General features: G+C 49.6%; 1 protein-coding gene across 1 annotated transcript in view; it reads left to right on the forward strand.

Moving 5' to 3' along the window:
• Positions 1-1,449: 1,449 nt before the first annotated feature.
• Positions 1,450-20,299, forward strand: part of rrp12 (ribosomal RNA processing 12 homolog) — a 40,543-nt gene continuing 21,693 nt past the window's right edge. The window contains exons 1-11 of the mRNA XM_033034238.1: positions 1,450-1,733; positions 2,757-2,989; positions 4,048-4,131; positions 5,525-5,601; positions 7,049-7,154; positions 7,522-7,638; positions 7,829-7,967; positions 12,474-12,601; positions 17,520-17,618; positions 17,821-17,912; positions 19,775-19,886. Coding sequence (XP_032890129.1) covers positions 1,595-1,733; positions 2,757-2,989; positions 4,048-4,131; positions 5,525-5,601; positions 7,049-7,154; positions 7,522-7,638; positions 7,829-7,967; positions 12,474-12,601; positions 17,520-17,618; positions 17,821-17,912; positions 19,775-19,886 — 1,326 coding nt within the window. The 5' untranslated portion in view covers positions 1,450-1,594. The remainder of the gene's footprint in view (positions 1,734-2,756; positions 2,990-4,047; positions 4,132-5,524; positions 5,602-7,048; positions 7,155-7,521; positions 7,639-7,828; positions 7,968-12,473; positions 12,602-17,519; positions 17,619-17,820; positions 17,913-19,774; positions 19,887-20,299) is intronic.

The following is a 20,299-nucleotide window of genomic DNA, read 5'->3' on the forward strand; positions in this document are numbered from 1 at the left end:
TCTGGTAGGCTGCTTTTTCTGGCTAATTTGTACGCTTCATCTTTTGTTTTGATACTATCCCTGATTTCCCTTGTTATCCATGGATGCACTACCTTCCCTGATTTATTTTTTAGCCAAACTGGGATGAACAATTGTTGTAGTTCATCCATGCAGTCATTAAATGCCTTCCATTGCATATCCACCGTCAACCCATTAAGAATCAATTGCCAGTCTATCTTGGCCAATTCACGTCTCATACCCTCAAAGTTACCTTTCTTTAAGTTCAGGACCCTTGTTTCTGACTTAACAATGTCACTCTCCATCATAATGGAGAACTCAACCATATTATGGTCACTCTTGCCCAAGGGGCCACGCACAACAAGACTGCTAACTAACCCTTCCTCATTACTCAATACCCAATCTAGAATAGCCTGCTCTCTCGTTGGTTCCTCTACATGTTGGTTTAGAAACCTATCCCGCATACATTCCAAGAAATCCTCTTCTTCAGCACCCTTGCCAATTTGATTCACCCAATCTATATGTAGATTGAAGTCACCCATTATAACTGTTTTACCTTTGTTGCACGCATTTCTAATTTCCTGTTTGATGCCATCCCCAACTCCACTACTACTGTTAGGTGGCCTGTACACAACTCCCACTAGAACATTCTAACATTAAAAGAACATTCTCAGCGGTTTGGACTTCCGAAACGGCCACTTCCTACCGGAGATCGCGGCTCCCGAAGTCCACAGGCTGAGCTGGGTGGAGATTCACGCTGGCGGCCCTCGGCAAAGGGTTCCCAGGGTTCTGCGATATTAAAATCAGCTCTGCCCGAGGCTGGGAGCTCCACAAACCACAGCTCTATGATGTTGAAGCAGCAGGCCCAACACCCCAGAGCTTCCAACGGCGATCCAGGTAAGGCATCGCCCGCTCCGCGATGAATCCAATATGTATTTTAAAACCAACTGTATAATGACAATGTACAGTAGGATCTAAAAGTGTCACACTGTCACTGTCGGGGAGTCATGGTCCTCTAGTCGTGGGGGTGGGGGATTGGAAGGGGTGGGGGGGGAGCTCACAAGTGAAGTAGCTTAGGACCTCTCTTCATCTAAATCCGGCCCTGAGTGTTTTGTTGAATTAAGTTGGCGTTATAATAATTTGATGATCTGTTGTTTGTAAAACTGTCAACATAGGCAGTCTTTGATTGTGCTAATTTGTATATATATTTTTTTGAATAAAACTACTTGTATAATAATAAAAAAAAGGGGAGGCTCAGCGTGGAGGCGCGGTCACGGCTGCAGTACCGCTCCGGCCCGGGGGGGGGGGGGATGCGCGGTCACGGCTGCAGTACCGCTCCGGCCCGGGGGGGGGGGGGGGGGGTGCGTGGTCACGGCTGCAGTACCGCTCCGGCCCGGGGGATGCGCGGTCACGGCTGCAGTACCGCTCCGACCCGGGGAAGGCGCGGTGTGCAGATCGAGCGGCCGGGCCTGCAGTACCGCTCCGGCGCGGGGGAGGCGCGGTCGCGACTACAGTACCGCTCCTGCCCGGGGGGAGGCGCGGACGTTCTGCGGCCGGGTCTACTCTGCTGTGGTCGAGGGTCGCCTGGTGCTGGACGATGGCGCGGAGCGGCCGCTTACGCCCCGGGGTGAAGCAGAAACTGAACCGCTGGAAGAAGGGCCACAGCAGCGAATCCAACCCGCAGAGCCGCCGCTTTCGCGATGCGGCGCGGAGCCGCTTCTACAGCCGAGCGGCGGGTGAGCGGGGGCGGGGACCGGGTGCCCATGTGCTCTGAGCTCGTCCACCGGCCTGCGGCGGACAGGAGCCTGCGGCCCGGGTAGTGAGGACAGGGGGGGGGAGACGGGGACGAGGACGAAAGGTGGAAGGTTCCAGAGACAGGGCTGAGGTTGGGAGCGGCCGCTGGGCTCAGTGTTGGGGGACAGGAGTTGGATGAGGGGATTGTGATCAGGGGGGGACAGCGGACTGAGGGGAGATTCCAGGGGGACTAAATATGTGGGATTGAGAATTAATAAGGGGTGATCACTTTGACCGCACCTCGTAGATCAGTTCTTTCTTAAACACTTTGATCGGACGGAACTGCAAGCCCCCTCGATATTGAGCAGAACGGCGAGGAATAAACACGTGGATCAGATAGCTGCAAGAATTATAGTTGTAATCGTGTAACCTCTCAAGAACTGTCTAGGAGACTGGGACCGCCACTGTGCTGGGGCTCGAATGGAGTGGAATTTGATAAATGTGTTGGGAAGTAAGACGATTGGGAAGTAAGAAGATTGAAGTGTTAGTGGAGGAATACGTTTGAACCAGTGATCATTATTCTATTAATTTAAAAATGGTCATGGCAAAGGATGGCACTAGTCCAAAGTTGAAGCCCCCAAATTGCGAAAAGGACAGTTTTGATGGCATGTGGCTGGAACTTGATGAGGGGCTGTTTTCAGATAAATATCAAAGCCAATATATTCCTATAAAGTGAAGGGCAAGACTGCCAGGAGCTGGAAACCCTAGATGACGAGAGAAAATTAGGTTCTGATCAAGTAGGAGGTATATATCCAGTGTGGGCAAGTGAATCCATGTGCCTGTCCAAGTGTCTTTTAAATGTTATTTCATCCTGGAGAATCGTTAGAGTGCTATTAATATCTCCTTCTCTTTTTATTAAAGTTGACTTTATTCTCTGTATTTGCTCTGCAAGTGCTGATCTTCGTACTTTCAGAAGTGTTGTGTTTTCATGATGTTCCTTACCTCTGAGTGTTTCTGCTCCTCAGGGCCCAGTGACCTGACTGTGGATGTGCTGAAGCTGCACAATGAGCTCCAGTCCAACAGCTTCTCGATCGGCCCAAAGGAGGGGCCAGCAGGAGGGTCGGTGCTGGAGACTGAAGGAGATGCCCTCACTGAGAAAACCGGCGGCACATTCCTTAGTGGCCTGTCGGACTGCAGCAACCTGACCTTCAGCCGGATTCAGCGGTACTGGGAATCCGGCTCTGCTGCCCACAAGGAGGTGAATGTTTGGGCAGCGTTTGCAGGGAGTCTGTGCGTGACGGTGCAGCATGCAAGAGCAGTGTGCTCTTGTTCTTTATCTCTGCTCCCTGGACTAGAACATCAGTAGAGACGTACAGCATGGAAACAGGCTCTTCGGCCCAACTCGTCCATGCTGACCAAGATACTCATCCAATCTAGTCCCATTTGCCCGCGCGTGGCCCATATCCCTCTCAACCTTTCCTACCATGTACCTGTAAAACTACCTTTTAAATGTTATAGTACCTGCCTCTGTTTCATTCTGCAAGGCCTAATTGAGTTTTCCAAGTGATTACCAGCCCTGTTGTGCTCACGATATCTATTTACATGTTCCTCTTGTTCCTGCCTTTACGCCCCAGCTTCCCCACTCATTTGTCGATTCTCATCTATTCTCGTTGCCACCGTTCTCTCCTTTCAGCAAGGAATGCTGATTGATAGAGGTGTTCAAGGCCACGATGATTTAGCTGGGGTAAATGACAGTTGTTGCCTGTGTATAGTTTGAAGTAGAGATCAGGACGTACAGGCATGTTGTGGGCAAAACCTTGATATGGAGAGGATTCACAGTATGGAGACGGATTCACTGCAGCAGTTGTCGTGGGAATAGAATCATACAGGCATTCAGAAGAGAATTGTGAGAGTATTTACACGCAATGTGGGAAATATAAAGGATCTGCATGGGATTCATGTGCCAAATGGCTTTAAAATAGGTCCATTGGCTCACCGAGTCCACACTGACCAGCAATCACTGCACACAGTAACACTATCCTGCATACACTAGGGAAATTTTACAATTATACCAAGCCAATTAATCTACAAACCTGTACTTCTTTGGAATGCGAGAGGTAACCGGAGATCCCGGAGAAAACCCACGCTGGTCACGGGAAGCACGTACAAACTCCGTACAGACAAGCACCCATAGTCAGGATCGAACCCGGGTCTCTGGTGGTGTAAGGCAGCAACTCTATTGCTTTTCACATTAGTCTTTGGTTCTATGATATGTGTGCAGCTGCGTGACATTTTCTGTATGTGTTTATTTTACAGATATGTGCGGTGTTTGCTGCTGTCACTGAGGTGATTCGCTCTCAAGGAGGGAAGGAGACAGAAACAGAGTATTTTGCTGCATTGGTGAGTTTCCCAGCGCCCCTTGGCCCCTGCCCCTGTGCCCGCCACATGCCCAGTGCAAGGGGATTCCCAGTATAAGACTGGTGCTGTAAGGCTGACGCTTCACTCATACAGGCTGGCCAGGTTTCAGATACACTTGTTTCACAGCCTCACCAGCAATATGTCACGTGGGTGAACGTTTCCCCAGTTTCCTCTTGACCATCCCTGAGCTCATTGTGGCCTTGGTAATTCTTAAAGATATTAGTTTCACGCTGAGTACCAGAGCTCAGTTTCCCATCAGCCCTGTTCACAGGGCCATTGTCACCAAGCTCTGGGTGAACATGTGTTGGTATTCAGTAGCCTCGCTGCTCTTGATTTAGTTCAGTTTAAAGATAAAGCATGTAAACAGTCCTTTCAGCTGACCGGGTCCGCACCTACCTGCGATCCCCGCACATTAACACTACCCGACACACACCAAGGACAATTTTCCATTTGCACCAATCCAATTAACCTATAAACCCGTTTGTCTTTGGAGTGTGGGAGAAAACCCACGCAGGTCACGGGGAGAACGTACAAACTCTGTACAGACAGCACCCCTAGTCAGGATCGAACCCGGGTCTCTGGCTCTACCACTGCGCCACTGTGCTGCCCTTGGTATTTCCCACACATGCACGGATAGGAACATGATACTGATTCAGCCTGGGCCGCTGTTCCGTGAACGTGCTCACTATCTGTATCAGACTCGACATCTTTCCCTTACACACCCGAGTCAAGATTAAGGTCACAGATCTAGGGTCCTGTCACTCACTGCTTCTGATGTTGGTGGCAGTGCACCGAGTCCCATTTATATGCTGATGCTACGCTGGCCTAACCTTGCCCTGCCCTGCCCGCTGCACATTGCTGGAGGACTGGGGTCTCCCCCACGAGCACCACCGTCAAAGTGACAGAAGCAGACCTGCTCAGGCGGGTTCTGGAGCGAGGCTGCAGTTCAGTGACGAGGGATCTCGACCCAAAATCTCACCTGTTCGTTTTCGCCAGAGATGCTGCCTGACCAGCTGACTTACTCCGACATTTTGTGTCCATTTTCTGGAGTTCAGTGTGTGTGTGCGGTCCCAGTGTGTGGGCTGTTGACAGTGTGTGTGATCCCCGTGCATGGGCTGTAGACAGCTTGTGTGATCTCATGTGTGGCCTGTAGACTGTGTGTGTCTGTGTGATCTTCGTGTGTGGGCTGTAGACATTGTGTGTGTGTGTGATCCCCGTGTGTGGGCTGTAGACTGTGTGTGTGATCTTCGTGTGGGGGCTGTAGACATTGTGTGTGTGTGTGATCCCCGTGTGTGGGCTGTGGGCAACGTGTGTGTGGGCTATAGATAGCGTGCATGTGTGATCCCTAATTCTGACTACCCACTGCGCTCCACAGATGACGACGTTGGAGGCGGTGGAGACTGAGGAGTCGGTGGCAGCCGTTGTATACCTCCTGAGCCTGGCGATGAAACGGTGAGTCTAAACATTACAGAGCTCTGAGACTCATCAGTGCGTAGGGTGCAAGTCAAGAGTAAAATGCCTCGTGTTTCTGATTACGGTCGTCTTAGTGTGAATAAGATGCCTCTGGTGGGCCATTGGGAAAATATGTTGACTGCATGTAAGAACACTTTAGGTGTGAGTAAGTGTGATGCTCAGTGAACAAGGACAGTGTGTTCCTCTGAGCACTCTTGCTTGAATTGTAAGCACAATGCCTTATTGAATGAGCACATAAAAGCAGATTCCCCTCTTCCATTATAGATGAGGCTCACTCGGGTCTCCTCGATATCCTGCAGCTCCGCTCTTGCTCCCCCTCCCCCCAATCGCAACAAGGACAGTGTCCCCCTTATCCTCACCTTCTATCCCATCAGCCATCGCATACAGCATATAATCCTCCAACACGTTCGCCACCTCCAACGGGATCCCACTACTGGCCACATCTGCCCATCTCCACCCCTTTCTGCTTTCCGCAGAGACCGTTCCCTCCGCGTCTACCTGGTCAACTCGTCCCTTCCCACGCAAACCACCCCCTCCCCAGGAACTTTCCCCTGCAACCGCAGTCTTTTCAGGTGAAGCAGAGGTTCACTTCCACCTCCTCTAACCTTATCTACTGTATCCACTGTTCCAGGTGTCAACTTCTGTACATTGGCAAGACCAAGTGCATGCTCGCCGATCGTTTCGCTGAACACCTCTGCTCAGTCCGCCTTAACCTACCTGATTTCCCGGTTGCTCAGCATTTTAACTCCCCCTCCCATTCCCAATCTGACCTTTCTGTTCTGGGCCTCCTCCATTGTCAGAGTGAGGCCCAGTGCAAATTGGAGGAACAGCACCTCATATTTTGCTTGGGTAGTTTACACCCCAGCGGTATGAACATTGACTTCTCTAACTTCAGATAGACCTTGCTTTCTCTCTCCATCCCCTTCCCCTTCCCAGTTCTCCCACCAGTCTTACTGTCTCCGACTACATTCTATCTCTAACCCGCCAACTCCCCTGACATCAGTCTGAAGAAGGATCTCGACCTGAAACGTCACCCATTCCTTTTCTCCAGAGATGCTGCCTGTCCCGCTGAGTTACTCCAGCATTTTGTGTCTACCTTTGATTTAAACCAGCATCTGCAGTTCTTTCCTACACATAATAGCAGATGTTGCCTGAAGTGTGTACGAAGTGTCTCACATTACAGTGTGTTGATGTCAACACAGAGATTATGGGCCAAACGGCCTGTTCCTTCCGTACTGTTATATGGGGACAATGGAAACCTTGCCCCAGTCACAGCTCGGGTAACCTGGTGTCTGCCTCCATGTGGAGAGGTGACCCGTTAGGCTGGTCCTACTGAGGAGCAGAGGCCCCCGAATGCTCTCGCCCCCGTCCTCACTCGCACCTCCCTCTTGCCCCCGTCCTCACTCTCGCTCCGTCCTGCTTACAGTGTTCCGGCAGCGGTCCTGAGGAAGGAATTCTCGGCAACAGCGAAGGTTCTGATGCGGCTGCTCGCCGCTCAGGCAGGAACGGGCTCCGTGCTGGCACTGCGGCGGGTGAGTGGCTGGGCACCGTATCCCCGGGTTGGGACTAGGGTCGGTACATGAGGGGTGGCGTCCTGGGGTGATCCAGGGCTGGTATGGGGGAAGGGAGGAGGTCCTGGAATGGAGATGTCCTGGGATGAAGATGTCCTGGGATGAAGCAGGGCTAGGGGATCCTGGAGTGACGCGGGTCTGGAGCTGGGGGTCCAGGATTTGAAGGAAGGGTGGTCTGGGTATGGAGGGGGGTGGGGGGGTCCTGGGATGAACCTGGGCTAGACAGGGGGGAAGACCTGATGTGAAGCAGGTCTGGTTGTGGGGTGGGGAGTTGTGGTATGGGGTGTCGCTGTCTGTGCTCTGTTAACATCTCCCCCCACAACTGCAGACAGTGTGCTGTCTCTCCACGCTGCTGCGCCGGCAGGATGTGGATGTGTGGACCTTCCCCTCAACGCTGCAAATCTACCACGGTCTCCTCAGTATCACCGTGCACGTCAAACCAAAGGTGAGGGGCCGGTGCTGATGAGAGCTGACGGTGACCTGGGCGTTTGACTGGATGGGGGGGGGGTTAGATCGGAAGGGGGGGGGGGGGGATGGTGGGTTAGATCGTATGGTGGTGGTGGGGGGGGGGGGGGGGGGGGGGGGTTGTGAGCTCTGGCCCCGTGACTACACCCCTGCACTGCTGCTCTCCCCAGGTGCGTAAGGAGGCCCAGCGCGGTGTCTGCTCCATCCTCAGGGGCAGCGACTTCATGTTTGGTGACTCGGCTCCGGTCATTCACCCTGCCGCACAATCAACGGCCAAGTTCTGCATTAACAAGATTGAAGAGCATGGAGGTGGGTTTGGTGGGGATCTGGGGAGGGGGAGGAGAAGGGGTGTGGGGGATGGGAATGGATGGGGGGCTTCTAGGAAGGGGAGCTGGACGAGGGAGGGGGGTAAGGGGTGATCTGGGCTGGGGGAGTCTGGGAAAAGGGGGTTTGCAGAGGAGGGGGGCTCAGGTTAGTAAGTGTGAAAATGACACCAATGTTGGTGCTGCAGTGAGGAAGGATGTAAAAGGTTACAGCAGGACTGGGAAAGTGGATGAAAGAATGGCAGGTGGAATTTAATTCAGATGTGTGTGAGGTGTTGCACTTGGTAGGTTAAACTAGAGCAGGGTTCGCACAGTGCATGGCAGGGCTCTGCTAGACTTCATGGTGAAGGAGGTGTTTGGAACGCTTGCCTTCATTGTTCAGGGCATTGAGCATAATAGTTAGGATGTCATGTTACAGCTGTATAGATATTGACGGGACCACACTTGAGAGTTGTGTGCAGTTTTGGTCACTTGGCTAGAGGAAGGGTGTCATTAAGCTGGAAGGATACGGATAAGATTATGAGTTTGTAGTTGACATGGTTAGTAATTGGGTCTGGAGTGTTTGATAGGATAGCTTTGGCTTTTTCCCCTGGAGTGTAGAGGCTGAGGGGTGATATTATTCAATTCAATTCAATTCAACTTTAATGTCATTGCACAAGTACAAGTATGGGTACAACGAAATGCAGTTTAGCGTCAGTCTGTAGTAATAGTGCAATATAGAAATTAAAATACAGAATAATCAAACAATGTGGACGGAGAGACTGGAGAAATCTATCGGCGGGACTCCGTGTTCAGCAATGTGATGGTATTATTGTAGAAGCTGTTCCTCATCCTACTAGTACGAGACCTGAGGCTCCTGTACCGCCTCCCTGATGGGAGGAGGGCAAACAGTCCATGGTTGGGGTGGGAGGGGTCTTTAATGATCTTCCCGGCCCGTCTCAGACACCGTTTTCGGTGGAGGGCATCCATGGCAGGGAGCGGGGCACCGATGATGTACTGCGTGGTTTTCACCACCCGTTGTAGTGCCTTCCTGTCCGCTACGGTGCAACTGCTGTACCATACCGTGAAGCAGGTGGTCAGGATGCTTTCGATGGTACAGCGGTAAAAGTTGGTCAGGATCTGGGGGGACAGGTGAGCTTTCTTGAGCCTCCTCAGGAAGTAAAGGCGCTGCTGCGCCTTTTTGATCAGCTTGGAGGTGTTGAGGGACCAGGACAGATCCTCCGAGATGTGTACCCCGAGGAATTTGTAGTTGGAGACGCGCTCCACCTCAGTCCCGTTTATATGGATGGGGGTATGTCTGCCCCCTCTGATCTTCCTGAAGTCGACAATAATTTCCTTCGTCTTCTTGGAGTTGAGGACGAGGTTATTGTTGGCACACCAGGTTGTCAGGTGCTGGACCTCATCCCTGTAGGCAGACTCGTCGTTGTCACTGATCAGTCCTACCACCGTGGTGTCATCGGCAAATTTAATGATGGCGTTGGACTCCATTCTTAGGGATGCAGTCATGGGTGAAGAGGGAGTAGAGGAGAGGGCTGAGCACACAGCCCTGTGGCACGTCGGTGTTCAGTGTTATAGTGGAGGAGGTGAGGTTGTTGACCCTAACAGACTGCGGTCTGTTGGTGAGGAAATCCAGTGTCCAGTTGCAGAGGGAGGTGGAGATGCCAAGTCCGCTGAGTTTGGTGATCAAGCTGGCGGGGATGACAGTGTTAAAGGCAGAGCTGAAATCAATGAACAGCATCCTGATGTAGGTGTTATTGCTGTCCAGGTGGGTCAGGGCAGAGTGTAGGGCTGCCGATATGGCGTCCTCTGTAGACCTGTTGGTCCGGTAGGCAAACTGATGGGGGTCCAGTGTGGGGGGGAGGCTTGCTTTGAGGTGAGCCAAGATCAGCCGCTCAAAGCACTTTGCAATGACAGGGGTGAGTGCCACTGGGCGGAAATCGTTGAGACTCCCTGTAGCTGATTGTTTGGCACTGGCACGATGGTTGATGTCTTGAGGCAAGTGGGGACAACACCCTGGGCCAGTGACAGATTGAAAATGTCAGTGAAGACTAGGGATAGTTGTCCAGCACATGCCCTGAGCACCCGCCCGGGGATGCCATCGGGGCCGGCAGCTTTGTGCTCATTCACCTTGCTCAGTGCATCTTGTACAGCAGAGGTGGAGAGACTGAGGGGTTGTTCATTCGGGGGTGGAGCAACTTTGGTGGCTGGAGTTTTGTTGTCCCGGTCAAAGCGAGCATAGAAATGGTTTAGCTCGTCCGGAAGGGAGGCGTTGTCTGGGGGGGGGGGGGGTGTTAACTTTCTGGTAATCGGCAATGGATTTGATTCCTTGCCACATGCGCCTGGGGTCGGAGTTGTTTTGGAAATGCTCCTCAATCCGCCGTTTGTGATTGAGTTTAGCATTCCTAATTCCAATTTTCAGATTGGCCCTGGATGAGCTGTATCCCTCAGCGTTGCCAGATCTGAAAGCGGCATCGCGAGCCTTCAGCAGGAGTCTGACCTCCCTGCTCATCCATGGCTTCTGGTTAGGGAAGGTCTTTATCTCTTTGTGGGTAGTGACGTTATCAGTGCAGAATTTTATATAGTCCAAGACTGTTGAGGTGTATGAGTTGATGTCCACTTGGGAGTTAAAGGTGGACTGGGTAGCAAACAGACTCCAGTCTGTTTGCTGAAACTGCTCCTGTAAAACAGAGACAGCCCCCTCAGGCCAAACCTTCACTGTCCTCACGGTAGGTTTCACACGTCTGATCAGAGGTGTGTATTTGGGGAGCAGGAACAGAGAGAGGTGGTCAGACTGACCAAGCTGGGGGAGGGGGAGGGCTTTGTAGGCTTCAGTAATGTTAGTATATACTAAGTCCAGAATATTGTTTCCCCTGGTTGGGCAGGAAACATGCTGATGGAACCTGGGGATTACAGTTTTAAGGTTGGAGTGGTTGAAATCACCCGCAACAATAAATGCCCCCTCTGGGTGTGCAGTTAGTTGTTTGCTGACAACAGCTTGCAGCTCTTCCATTGCTAGCCTGGCATTAGCGTCCGGGGGTACATAGACTGCAGTGATAACAGTCGATGTGAATTCTCTGGGCAGATAGAAGGGCCTGCACTTTAACATCAGGTATTTCAGGTCAGCAGAGCAGTGACTACCAATCCTAACAACGTCCGTACACCATGTGTTATTCACATAAATGCACAGTCCGCCGCCCTTGGTCTTACCGGAGTCCTCCGCTGTTCTGTCGGCCCTGAAGACAGTGCGCCCCTCCAGCTCGATGGCGTTGTCCGGGATGTTACCGTTGAGCCATGTTTCGGTGAAGACCATGGCGTTGCAGTCGGCGATCCGTCTGTGTGGTGATCCGCAGCCTTAGTTCATCGATTTTACTCACCAGGGACCGGACATTCGCGAGGAAAATGCTGGGCAGAGCTGGCTGGTGCGGGTTTGATTTCAGCCTAGTTCGATAGCCTCCCCGCTTCCCACGTCTTTGTTTGCGGTCCCTGCGCCGCCTCCGGGCACTTCCAGTCGGGGGAGCTGGCCCGCTAGACCACGGTGTCCTGGCGATCTCCGGCGGCAGTTGGAAGCCGCTTCTTGGGCTCGTTGTGCAGAGACGGCTGAGCTCCAGTAGCTCCTGACGGCTGTACAGAGTCTTCGCTCGAGTGCTCCGGGCGAAAACTAAGGTAATTATTAACAGAATAAAAACTAAATTGCAAAAACTACGGAGACGCAGAGCTTCGCGTTGTGCACGCGACGCCATCTTGGATTATGAATGTTTATAAACAAGGCCTATGGTGTGAGGCAACAGACAGGCCATTCAGTGTACTAGTCAGGAAGTCATGTTGCAGCTCTATAGGATTTTGGTTAGGCTGCATTCGGAGTGTTGCGTGCAGTTCTGGTCGCCCTACTTCAGCATGATGTGGAGAGTATGCTGAAGAGGTTTACCAGGACACTGCCTGGATTACAAGGTATTACCTATAAGAAGAGATTGGCCAAACTTGGATTTAGTGTGGTGGGTGCCTGGAGTGGTGGTGGTGGAGATAGATATAAAAATTGTGTTTAAAAGGCTTTTAGGTAGGTCCATTGATATGCAGGGCATGGAGGGATATGGGTCATTTGCAGGGAGAAGGGACTAATTTAATTTGGCATCATGTTCAGCATAGTCCTCGTGGGATGAAGAGCCTTTTGCTGCGCTGTGCTGTTCTACATGGAGGACAGATTGAGGATGTAGGGGGAACATTTAATAGGGACCTGAGGAGCAAATATTTCACTAGAATGATGGTGTTTATGTTGAACAAGCTGCCGGAGGTGGAGGCTGATACAATTACATTTAAATGGCATTTGGATAGGAAAGGGACCTGAAGGCAAATAGGATTAGAGTGGACAGGTATTGCAGTTGGCATGCATTTTGGACTTTCTCTGTACTGTGCAAATGGTTCCAGAATCATGGTTGCCCAGTACAGGGTGCCCGGACCATGGGTTCTCAACTGCTGTTAATGTGTGTTCCTGCAGGCAACACGGAGGGTGCCACCATGCTGCACCTGTTGGGGTTGCTGAAGGAAGTGCTCCCGTGTTTCTCCGCCAGAGCTGTGAAGTCGTGCTGTGAGACTCTGCTGAGGGTCATGACTCTGGGCAATGTGGTAAGGTGCAACGTTCAACACTCTAACTCCCCGCGTCAGGCCCACACTCCGCAGGGGAGAGGGGGTGCTTCCTGTGCAATGAGTCTGCTCCTTGTTCACACCTCCGACTTGTTACTCCGTTCCATCGTTCTCCACCTCCTGCCGTCTCTTTCCTCCAGCTGTTTCTCCAGTTCTGTTTTGCAAGCCACAGTTGCATCTCCTTCCACTGCCATATCAGTGTACCCTGTCTACTAAACCAGTGATTCCCAACCTTTTTTAGTTAATAGCCCCCTTGGGCTCTTTAATTTTTCTATGCCCCCCCCCCCCCCCCTGACATTATTAGCGGAAAAAAAGTGTCCCCCTTCATTGAACCTGTGGCCCCCTAAATCCCCAAATTTTTCTGTGGTCCCCCTGAAATTTGCCATGGCCCCAGGTTGGGAATCACTACTAAACCATCCTTCCATCACTGAGACAACTTGGTCTTTAGTTATTTCAATTAATCCCGCCATTATTAAAGCACCTGTATAATTAAGCTGTGGGCCAAGCATCAAAAATGTGTCTAGAAATAGGATTTCGTGACCCAAGTCACCAAACTACATGAAATTTTCCACAGATTTGGATGAAATATTATTGAGAAGGAAGTCATAACTCGTCATTGCCGAAAGTTGCACATTAATTAATTAAACTAATTAGAAAATGAGATCGGGGGGGGGGGGGGGGGGGGGGGGGAGCGCCATCTAGTGGCCAATGCCCATATTACACCATGGGCAGCCTATTCCCGTGTTGCAGTCCATTTAAACCATATATTATTATTCCAATATATATATATATATATATGTAACCTGTAAATATGAATGTAATCATATATAATTAAGTATAATTATATTATATAAAAATAATATGATGAATATAATTTTGAGTGTGTTTTTTTAATAACACTGTCGCAGAGGTCCTGCTCCTGAACCAGCCTAATTAATGGGTTAGGGCAGTTCTTGTGGGTTCCTTCCTTTACTGAACCCCGCTGACTGCCAAAGTAGGGAGAGTGAGGGTAACGGCTATAGTGGGACGGGCAGTGCCAGGCAGGCATGTTCCAGTCGCTTTAATAGGAAATTAAATGAGACTGCAGCAGATGTCCCAGGTTTTAAGGGCTCATGAACCTGCCCAATTAAAGGGTCAGGACAAATCCTCTAGGTTTTCCCATTTACTGAACCCCGCTGGCTGCCAAAGTGGGGAGAGTGGGAGTGACGGCAATAGTGGGACTGGGGCAGTGCCAGACCTGTAAGAGACCTGTCTTATTTCTGATGTAAATGTCACATCCTGGCCAAGAATCGAATGCTCTGATGTTTACTCGATGAATATTCATTTTAAGCTACAATGAGCTTATATTTATGTTATATGCCCCCCCCCCCCCGATGGTGCCTTTGCAAATGAGGGCTATTACCTTTAACTTAAAAGAACCCTGAAAGTGTTGCATTGTTTATCTCTAGTTTGTGTGTCTGTGTGTGCCTTTCAAACATGTATCTGTGGCTGTGTGTATGTACGTGTGAATGGATGTATGTGTGCATGTATGTTTGGATGTGTACATGTATGTCTGTGTGTGAATGGATGTGTGTGTGTGCGGATTTATGTGTGTGCGGGTTTATGTGTGCATGTATGTGTGTGTTTGCATGCATGGAAGTGTGCGTATGTATGTATGTGTGGATCGGTGGGTGGATTGTCGCAGTCATTCACCGGCACGCCATTATCATAAGTAATTCACTCATTGTTTAAATAATTTGACCAAATAAACAGTGAAACGATCCACATTAAAATAAAACTTTATATAATCATTTTTTTCCACAATTTATTTATTTTGTGTACTTTGAACATTTACAAATGATGCAATGCGCTGGTAGGACATGCCTACGGTCAGTGTGCTCGACAGTTGCTGTTTGTTGACTATGACTTGTCATGGATCGAAGCAGGCTCATCTGCTTCACCATCAGAAACTGCCTCTTGAGGTGATTCACCTGCTTCAGGCTTTTCAGCGTCTTGAACTCAATTGAAAGAGGAAAGAGAAAACAGAAAAGGAATGAAAAGTAAAATAAATCAACACCTCAAATATATCTTTTCATTTTTCAAAGTAACATCATATGACCATAAGTAAAAAGATTTGTTGTTTAAGTCATATCATTACCTTTCTTCCTTCTAGACTTTGCTACCGCTCGATTTATTGTTGTTATGTTGCAGAAGCACTCTGCATGATAACCCGGGATACACTTCTGCCTCCTAATAATAGAAGATAATATGTGTCAGGGTGTATTTTACATCTTTCCATGTTTTATATTATGTAAGACAATATCGACATATCAATGAGGAAATTAAACTTGTATGCATGTCCAGGTAGATGGGATGGCAAGTCTGCAAATTATCAAATTAGTGTTCATTAAAGCACAGTGAATGTCCACACAAAACACTTTTGTGTGGACAGGCTCTGAAGAGTGGAGGGGCAGAAGCTGCAGGAAAAAAAAATCTCATATTACTTAGGTCTGCATGGACTTCGATTCATTAAATGTCAATCTCTTCTTAATGTCAATGAGACTGACACTGTAATTTACAGCCATAGATAAGACTTCAAGTTCAAGTGCAGGAGCAGAGGGTGCAGAATAGCTAGAGAAAGAAACATCTCATAGTACCTGAGTCTGCATGGACTTCAATTCATAAAGTGTCAACCTCTATTTAATGTCAATGAGACTTACACTGTAATTTACTACAATTGATAAGTTATTTCAAGTTTCATTAGAGGCTACAGAAACAAAAAATCTCATAGTCATTAAGTCTGCATGGACTTTAATTCATAACATTTAAACCTCTTGTTAATGTTAATGAGAATAACACTGTTTATATAGAAAAACTAGTTCAAGTTCACATTATCACCAATTCAGTTCTACAGAAAAATCAACCATTTCTGACCATTTCTCACTGCAATGGAAGCCTATAAATAGCGATCGATATCCCTCAGTTTTTCTCCCGTTGTCAGGGTCTGAAAACGGCCGCTACAGACGGCACTATGTACAGCCTCCCCCCCACCCAGCCCGCCCGCCCGCGGAGATTATCCGCATTCGCGAATCGGCCGCTTATTAATTGAGACCGCGGCTTCACTTTACCGCGAGTACCTAGGCCCCGCGATCGGAGCACTTTTTCCCGGTAAATTATCGCAGGCAGCTCTGAGATTAGCTGTTAAAGACTTATTACTGTACAACAAGCTGGCATTAGTGAAAATGTTTAATTGACTGTGTTATGGAAACATATAGTTTAGGCCCTCAATTTCATGAATGAATGAATGAATGAATGATTGTTCACATTATGAAAGGGTGCAATTAAATTAATTAAACTCCATACAGATAGATTTTCATAAATTCAGACTTTAGATCTTACCTTTCAGTTAGAGTTGATTCCTGGCTGTCTTAATCTTTGTGTTCCAGCACCTCATCAGCGACTTTGCTTTCAAGGCTTTCTTCTACTTCAATCCACTTAGCAGCACTTTCTTCAGCCTTTTTAATGCTTTTCTCACTAAATACAATTACCTTGCTGCAAGTTTCCACGACATTTATTCCACAGAACAACAAATCGAAATCTCCAGTAAAGCAGGCATCAGTGAAGCCCCCTTAGCCATTTTGTGTGCTAGCCTGAAGCAAAGCGCGTGATTGGCCAATGGCAGACAACTCAATGTTAAACGTGCTTTGATTGGACTAAAAATTACCCGAAATTTTTCCGGTTTTTCTCTAATTTAATTAAAATGTGCAAGTCTTGTTCATAACGAGTTTCAGGGGTGATTTATATAATTTTTTTTACACAATATGTGAAAATTTCATGTAGTTTGGTGACTTGGGTCACGAAACTGCAGAATAAAGCTCCTCGGCCCACAGCCTAAATGAATAAGGCAGAGATCGACGGATTCTTGATTAGTACGGGTGTCAGGAGATTAGTATGGGAAGGCAGGAGAATAGGTTTGAGAGGGAAAGATAGCCATGATTGAATGGCGGAGTAAACTTGATGGGCTGAATGGCCTAATTCTGCTCTGAGAACATGAAGTATAACTCCCTTACCTTTGCTGTTCCAAGGAGAACAGCCTCTGACCATGTTCAGATTTCCTTTTCATCCCTGGATATTTTGTCTTTTAGTTTATTTAGGCAATCTTTTGCCTGTTCCTGACCCTCAACTGTCTACTGACCCCATCTAAAGCCGGCAAGATATTTAGCGCCTAAATTTTCAACCTTCACGGCTCCAAAGCAAACAGCCACAGGTTCTCCAGTCCCTGAGGGGAGGGGAGGTGGGGGTGCTGGTGTTTATTAGTCATAAGTGATAGGAATTAGGCCATTTGGCCCATCGTCTACTACGCCATTCAATCATCGCTGATCTATCTCTCCTAAACCCATTCTCCAGCCTTCTCCCCATAACCCCTGACACCCGTAATAATGAAGAATCTATCTATCTCTGCCATAAAAATATCTATTGACTATGATGCTACAGTTATTGGGCACTGTCTCATTGTGGAGCCTGTGAAGATTAGCGGGGTCGGTGTTGACCTTGATACTGCCGTCACTGAGCACTGTCTCACTGAGCGGAGGGGTGGGATCAGCTGGGTGGTGTTGACATTGTCACTCAGTCACCGGGGACTGTGGAGTTTGTGAAGATCAGCGTGGGGTGGGGGGCTGGGGCTGGTGTTGACCTTGATACCAGGTGACTGGGCACTGTCAGTGAGCAGGGGGTCGGTGTAGACTGATGCCACAGTCATTGGGCACTGCCTCTGTGAGCGGGGACCGGTATAGACCTTGCTGATTGCCGCTAAAGTGGTCGCTGCAACCTAAGGACCACAATTAGCCCGAGGCTCCACTGGTGCTGACCCACAAGCGAGCCCTGGTCCGATCTCATGCTGCCTCACTCTGTCCCATTGCAGATGGTCACAGCCTGCTCGATGCAAGCCTTCCACGGCCTCTTTGCTGCCAAAACTGGCCCGTCTACCCTGACAGCAGAGCTGAACGCACAGATAATAACCGTGAGTGCTGGGGTTAGGTGGGTGGGATTTAGAGACGGGTTAGGTCATCAGGGGATTAGGGTGGGGGGGTTAGTTCGGTGGGAGATTAGGGTGGGTTAGGGTTGGGTCAGTGCATGTTTGGAGGGGTGTAACCCTGGGTGGTGGGGGATGAAAGGGGGTGATGAGGGGCATTCATTTACTGAGGTGTGTGTTTCACCAACAGGCTTTGTACGATTACCTGCCGAGTGTCAATGACCTGCAGCCCTTGCTGGCCTGGCTCACCGTCATGGAGAAAGCTCACTGCAACCTGTCACGGTAAAAAGCAAAATGATGCTTGACTAATCTTCTGGAATTTTTTGAGGATGTAACAAGTAGAATGGATAAGGGAGAGCCAGTGGATGTGGTGTATCTGGACTTTCAAAAAGCCTTTGACAAGGTCCCACACAAGAGATTAGTGTGCAAAATTAGAGTACATGGTATTGACATGGATAGAGAACTGGTTGGCAGACAGGAAGCAAAGAGTGGGAATTAACGGGTCCTTTTCAGGATGGCAGGCAGTGGCTAGTGGGGTGCCGCAAGGCTCAGTGCTGGGACCCCAGTTATTTACAATATATATTAACAATTTAGACGAGGGAATTAAATGTAACTTCTCAAAGTTTGCAGATGACGCAAAGCTGGGAGGCAGTGTGGGCTGTGAGGAGGATGCTATGCGGCTGCAGGGTGACTTTGATAGGTTGGCTGAGTTGGCAGATGCAGTTTAATGTGGATAAATGTAAGGTAATCCACTTTGGTGGCAAAATCAGGAAGGCAGATTATTATCTGAATGGTGTCAGATTAGGAAAAGGGGAGGTATTATGAGACCTGGGTGTGCTTGTACATCAGTCACTGAAAGTAAGCATGCAGGTACAGCAGGCTGTGAAGAAAGCTAGTGGCATGTTGGCCTTCATTACGAGAGGATTTGAGTTGCGGAGCAAGGAGGTCCTACTGCAGTTGTACAGGGCCCCGGTGAGACAACACCTAGAGTATTGTGTGCAATTGTGGTCTCCTAAATTGAGGAAGGACATTATAGCCATTGAGGAAGTGCAGCATAGGTTCACCAGGTTAATTCCCGGGATGGCGGGACTGACATATGATGAATGAATGGGTTAACTGGGGTTGTATTCACTACAATTTAGGATGAGACGGGATCTTATAGAAACATATAAAAATATTAAGGGATTGAACAGGCTAGATGCAGGAAAAATATTCCCGATGTTGGGGGGAGTCCAGAACCAAGGGTCACAGTTTAAGAATAAGGGGTAGGCCATTTAGGACTGAGATGAGGAAACCCCTTTTCACCCAGAGAGTTGTGAATCTGTGGAATTCTCTGCCGCAGAAGGCAGTGGCCAATTCACTGGATGTTTTCAAGAGGGAGCTAGATTTAGCTCTTAGGGCTAACGGAATCTAGGATTATGGGGAAAAAGCAGGAACGAGGCACTGATTTTAGATGATCAGCCATGATCATATCGAACGGCGGTGCTGGGCCGAAGGGCCTACTGCTATTTTCCTATTTTTCTAATATACGCACCCAGTCACCGGCATGGAACATGCGTGTAGGAATCCTGGGGGGGGGGGGGGGCGGGTATTAGTTTGGAGATGAACGCTGGGGGATTATTTTGGGGGTGAGGGTGGGGATTATCTTGGGGGGGTGGGTGGGGATTATGTTCGGGCCAGGGGTTATTTGTGGGATGTGGATATTTTGAGAGTGGTGGTTAAAATAATCACGGCAGATATTTTCAGGATAGGGGTATTTTGGGGTGGGATATTTTGGTGAAGGTGGTGGTATTTTGTGGGGTGGGGTTATGTTCAGGGTGCGTGCAGCTGAGTAAAGTTGGGTGTTGGGAGCAAAGTGTACTTCAGGCAGTGGGAGTTGGAGGGTGGGAGAGCTGTGTGTCGGTGGAAGGTGCAAGGCGGAGGGAGTGGGTGTGTGGTTTTCTGGTGGGGGGGGGTGCCGGTGGGAAGGGGAGGGTGACGGTGGGAGGAGGAGTGTGGTGCGTCAGGGGGAGGGGGGTCCGGTGGGAAGGGGCGTGCCAGAGGGAAGGGGAGGGTGCCGGTGGGACGGGGCGGGTGGGATGCGGTGTGCCGGCAGGAGGGCGGTGTGCCGGTGCTTTGACACAACCCGACTGCTCTGTCCCCAGGTTGCAGGGGTCACTGTGCCTGGCCCACCTTCCTCGTATCTTCTCCACGGCCATCAGCTGCCTGCTCTCGCCCCACACCCAGCTGCTGTCTGTGGCAGCCGCCACCATGAAGGTGAGTGGTTCGGCAGTGGGACTGACCCTCAGTATTGGTGTGTAAGAGGTGGCGCTGAATGGATGGAAGGAGGGGAGGTGTGAATGTGCTTTCAGAGAAAGGGGCATCCGGTCGATTCAGGAGGAATTGCCCTCCCACCCCAGCTTGTTCTTGGAATAGCGACTGGATTTGAAATTATGGTTTATTTTGCGTGTGTGTGAATGTCTGCACGTGTGTGCGCACATGTACGTGTGTGTGTGTACATGCATGTGTGCCTGTACTATATTCCTCTGAAATGTTCCTGTCCATGTACATGTTCTTTTGACATGGTTACTGTGCCTAGCTGTACCAGTCCTCAGGGAACATCTTGCACCATGCACCCAGCACCCTCTGTGTGAGTAGTCTGGGAGGGTAATGCATTAGTGGCACAGACA

This window comes from Amblyraja radiata, chromosome 15 (genome assembly GCF_010909765.2).
Source record: "Amblyraja radiata isolate CabotCenter1 chromosome 15, sAmbRad1.1.pri, whole genome shotgun sequence".
In the NCBI taxonomy this organism is placed as follows: Eukaryota; Metazoa; Chordata; class Chondrichthyes; order Rajiformes; family Rajidae; genus Amblyraja; species Amblyraja radiata.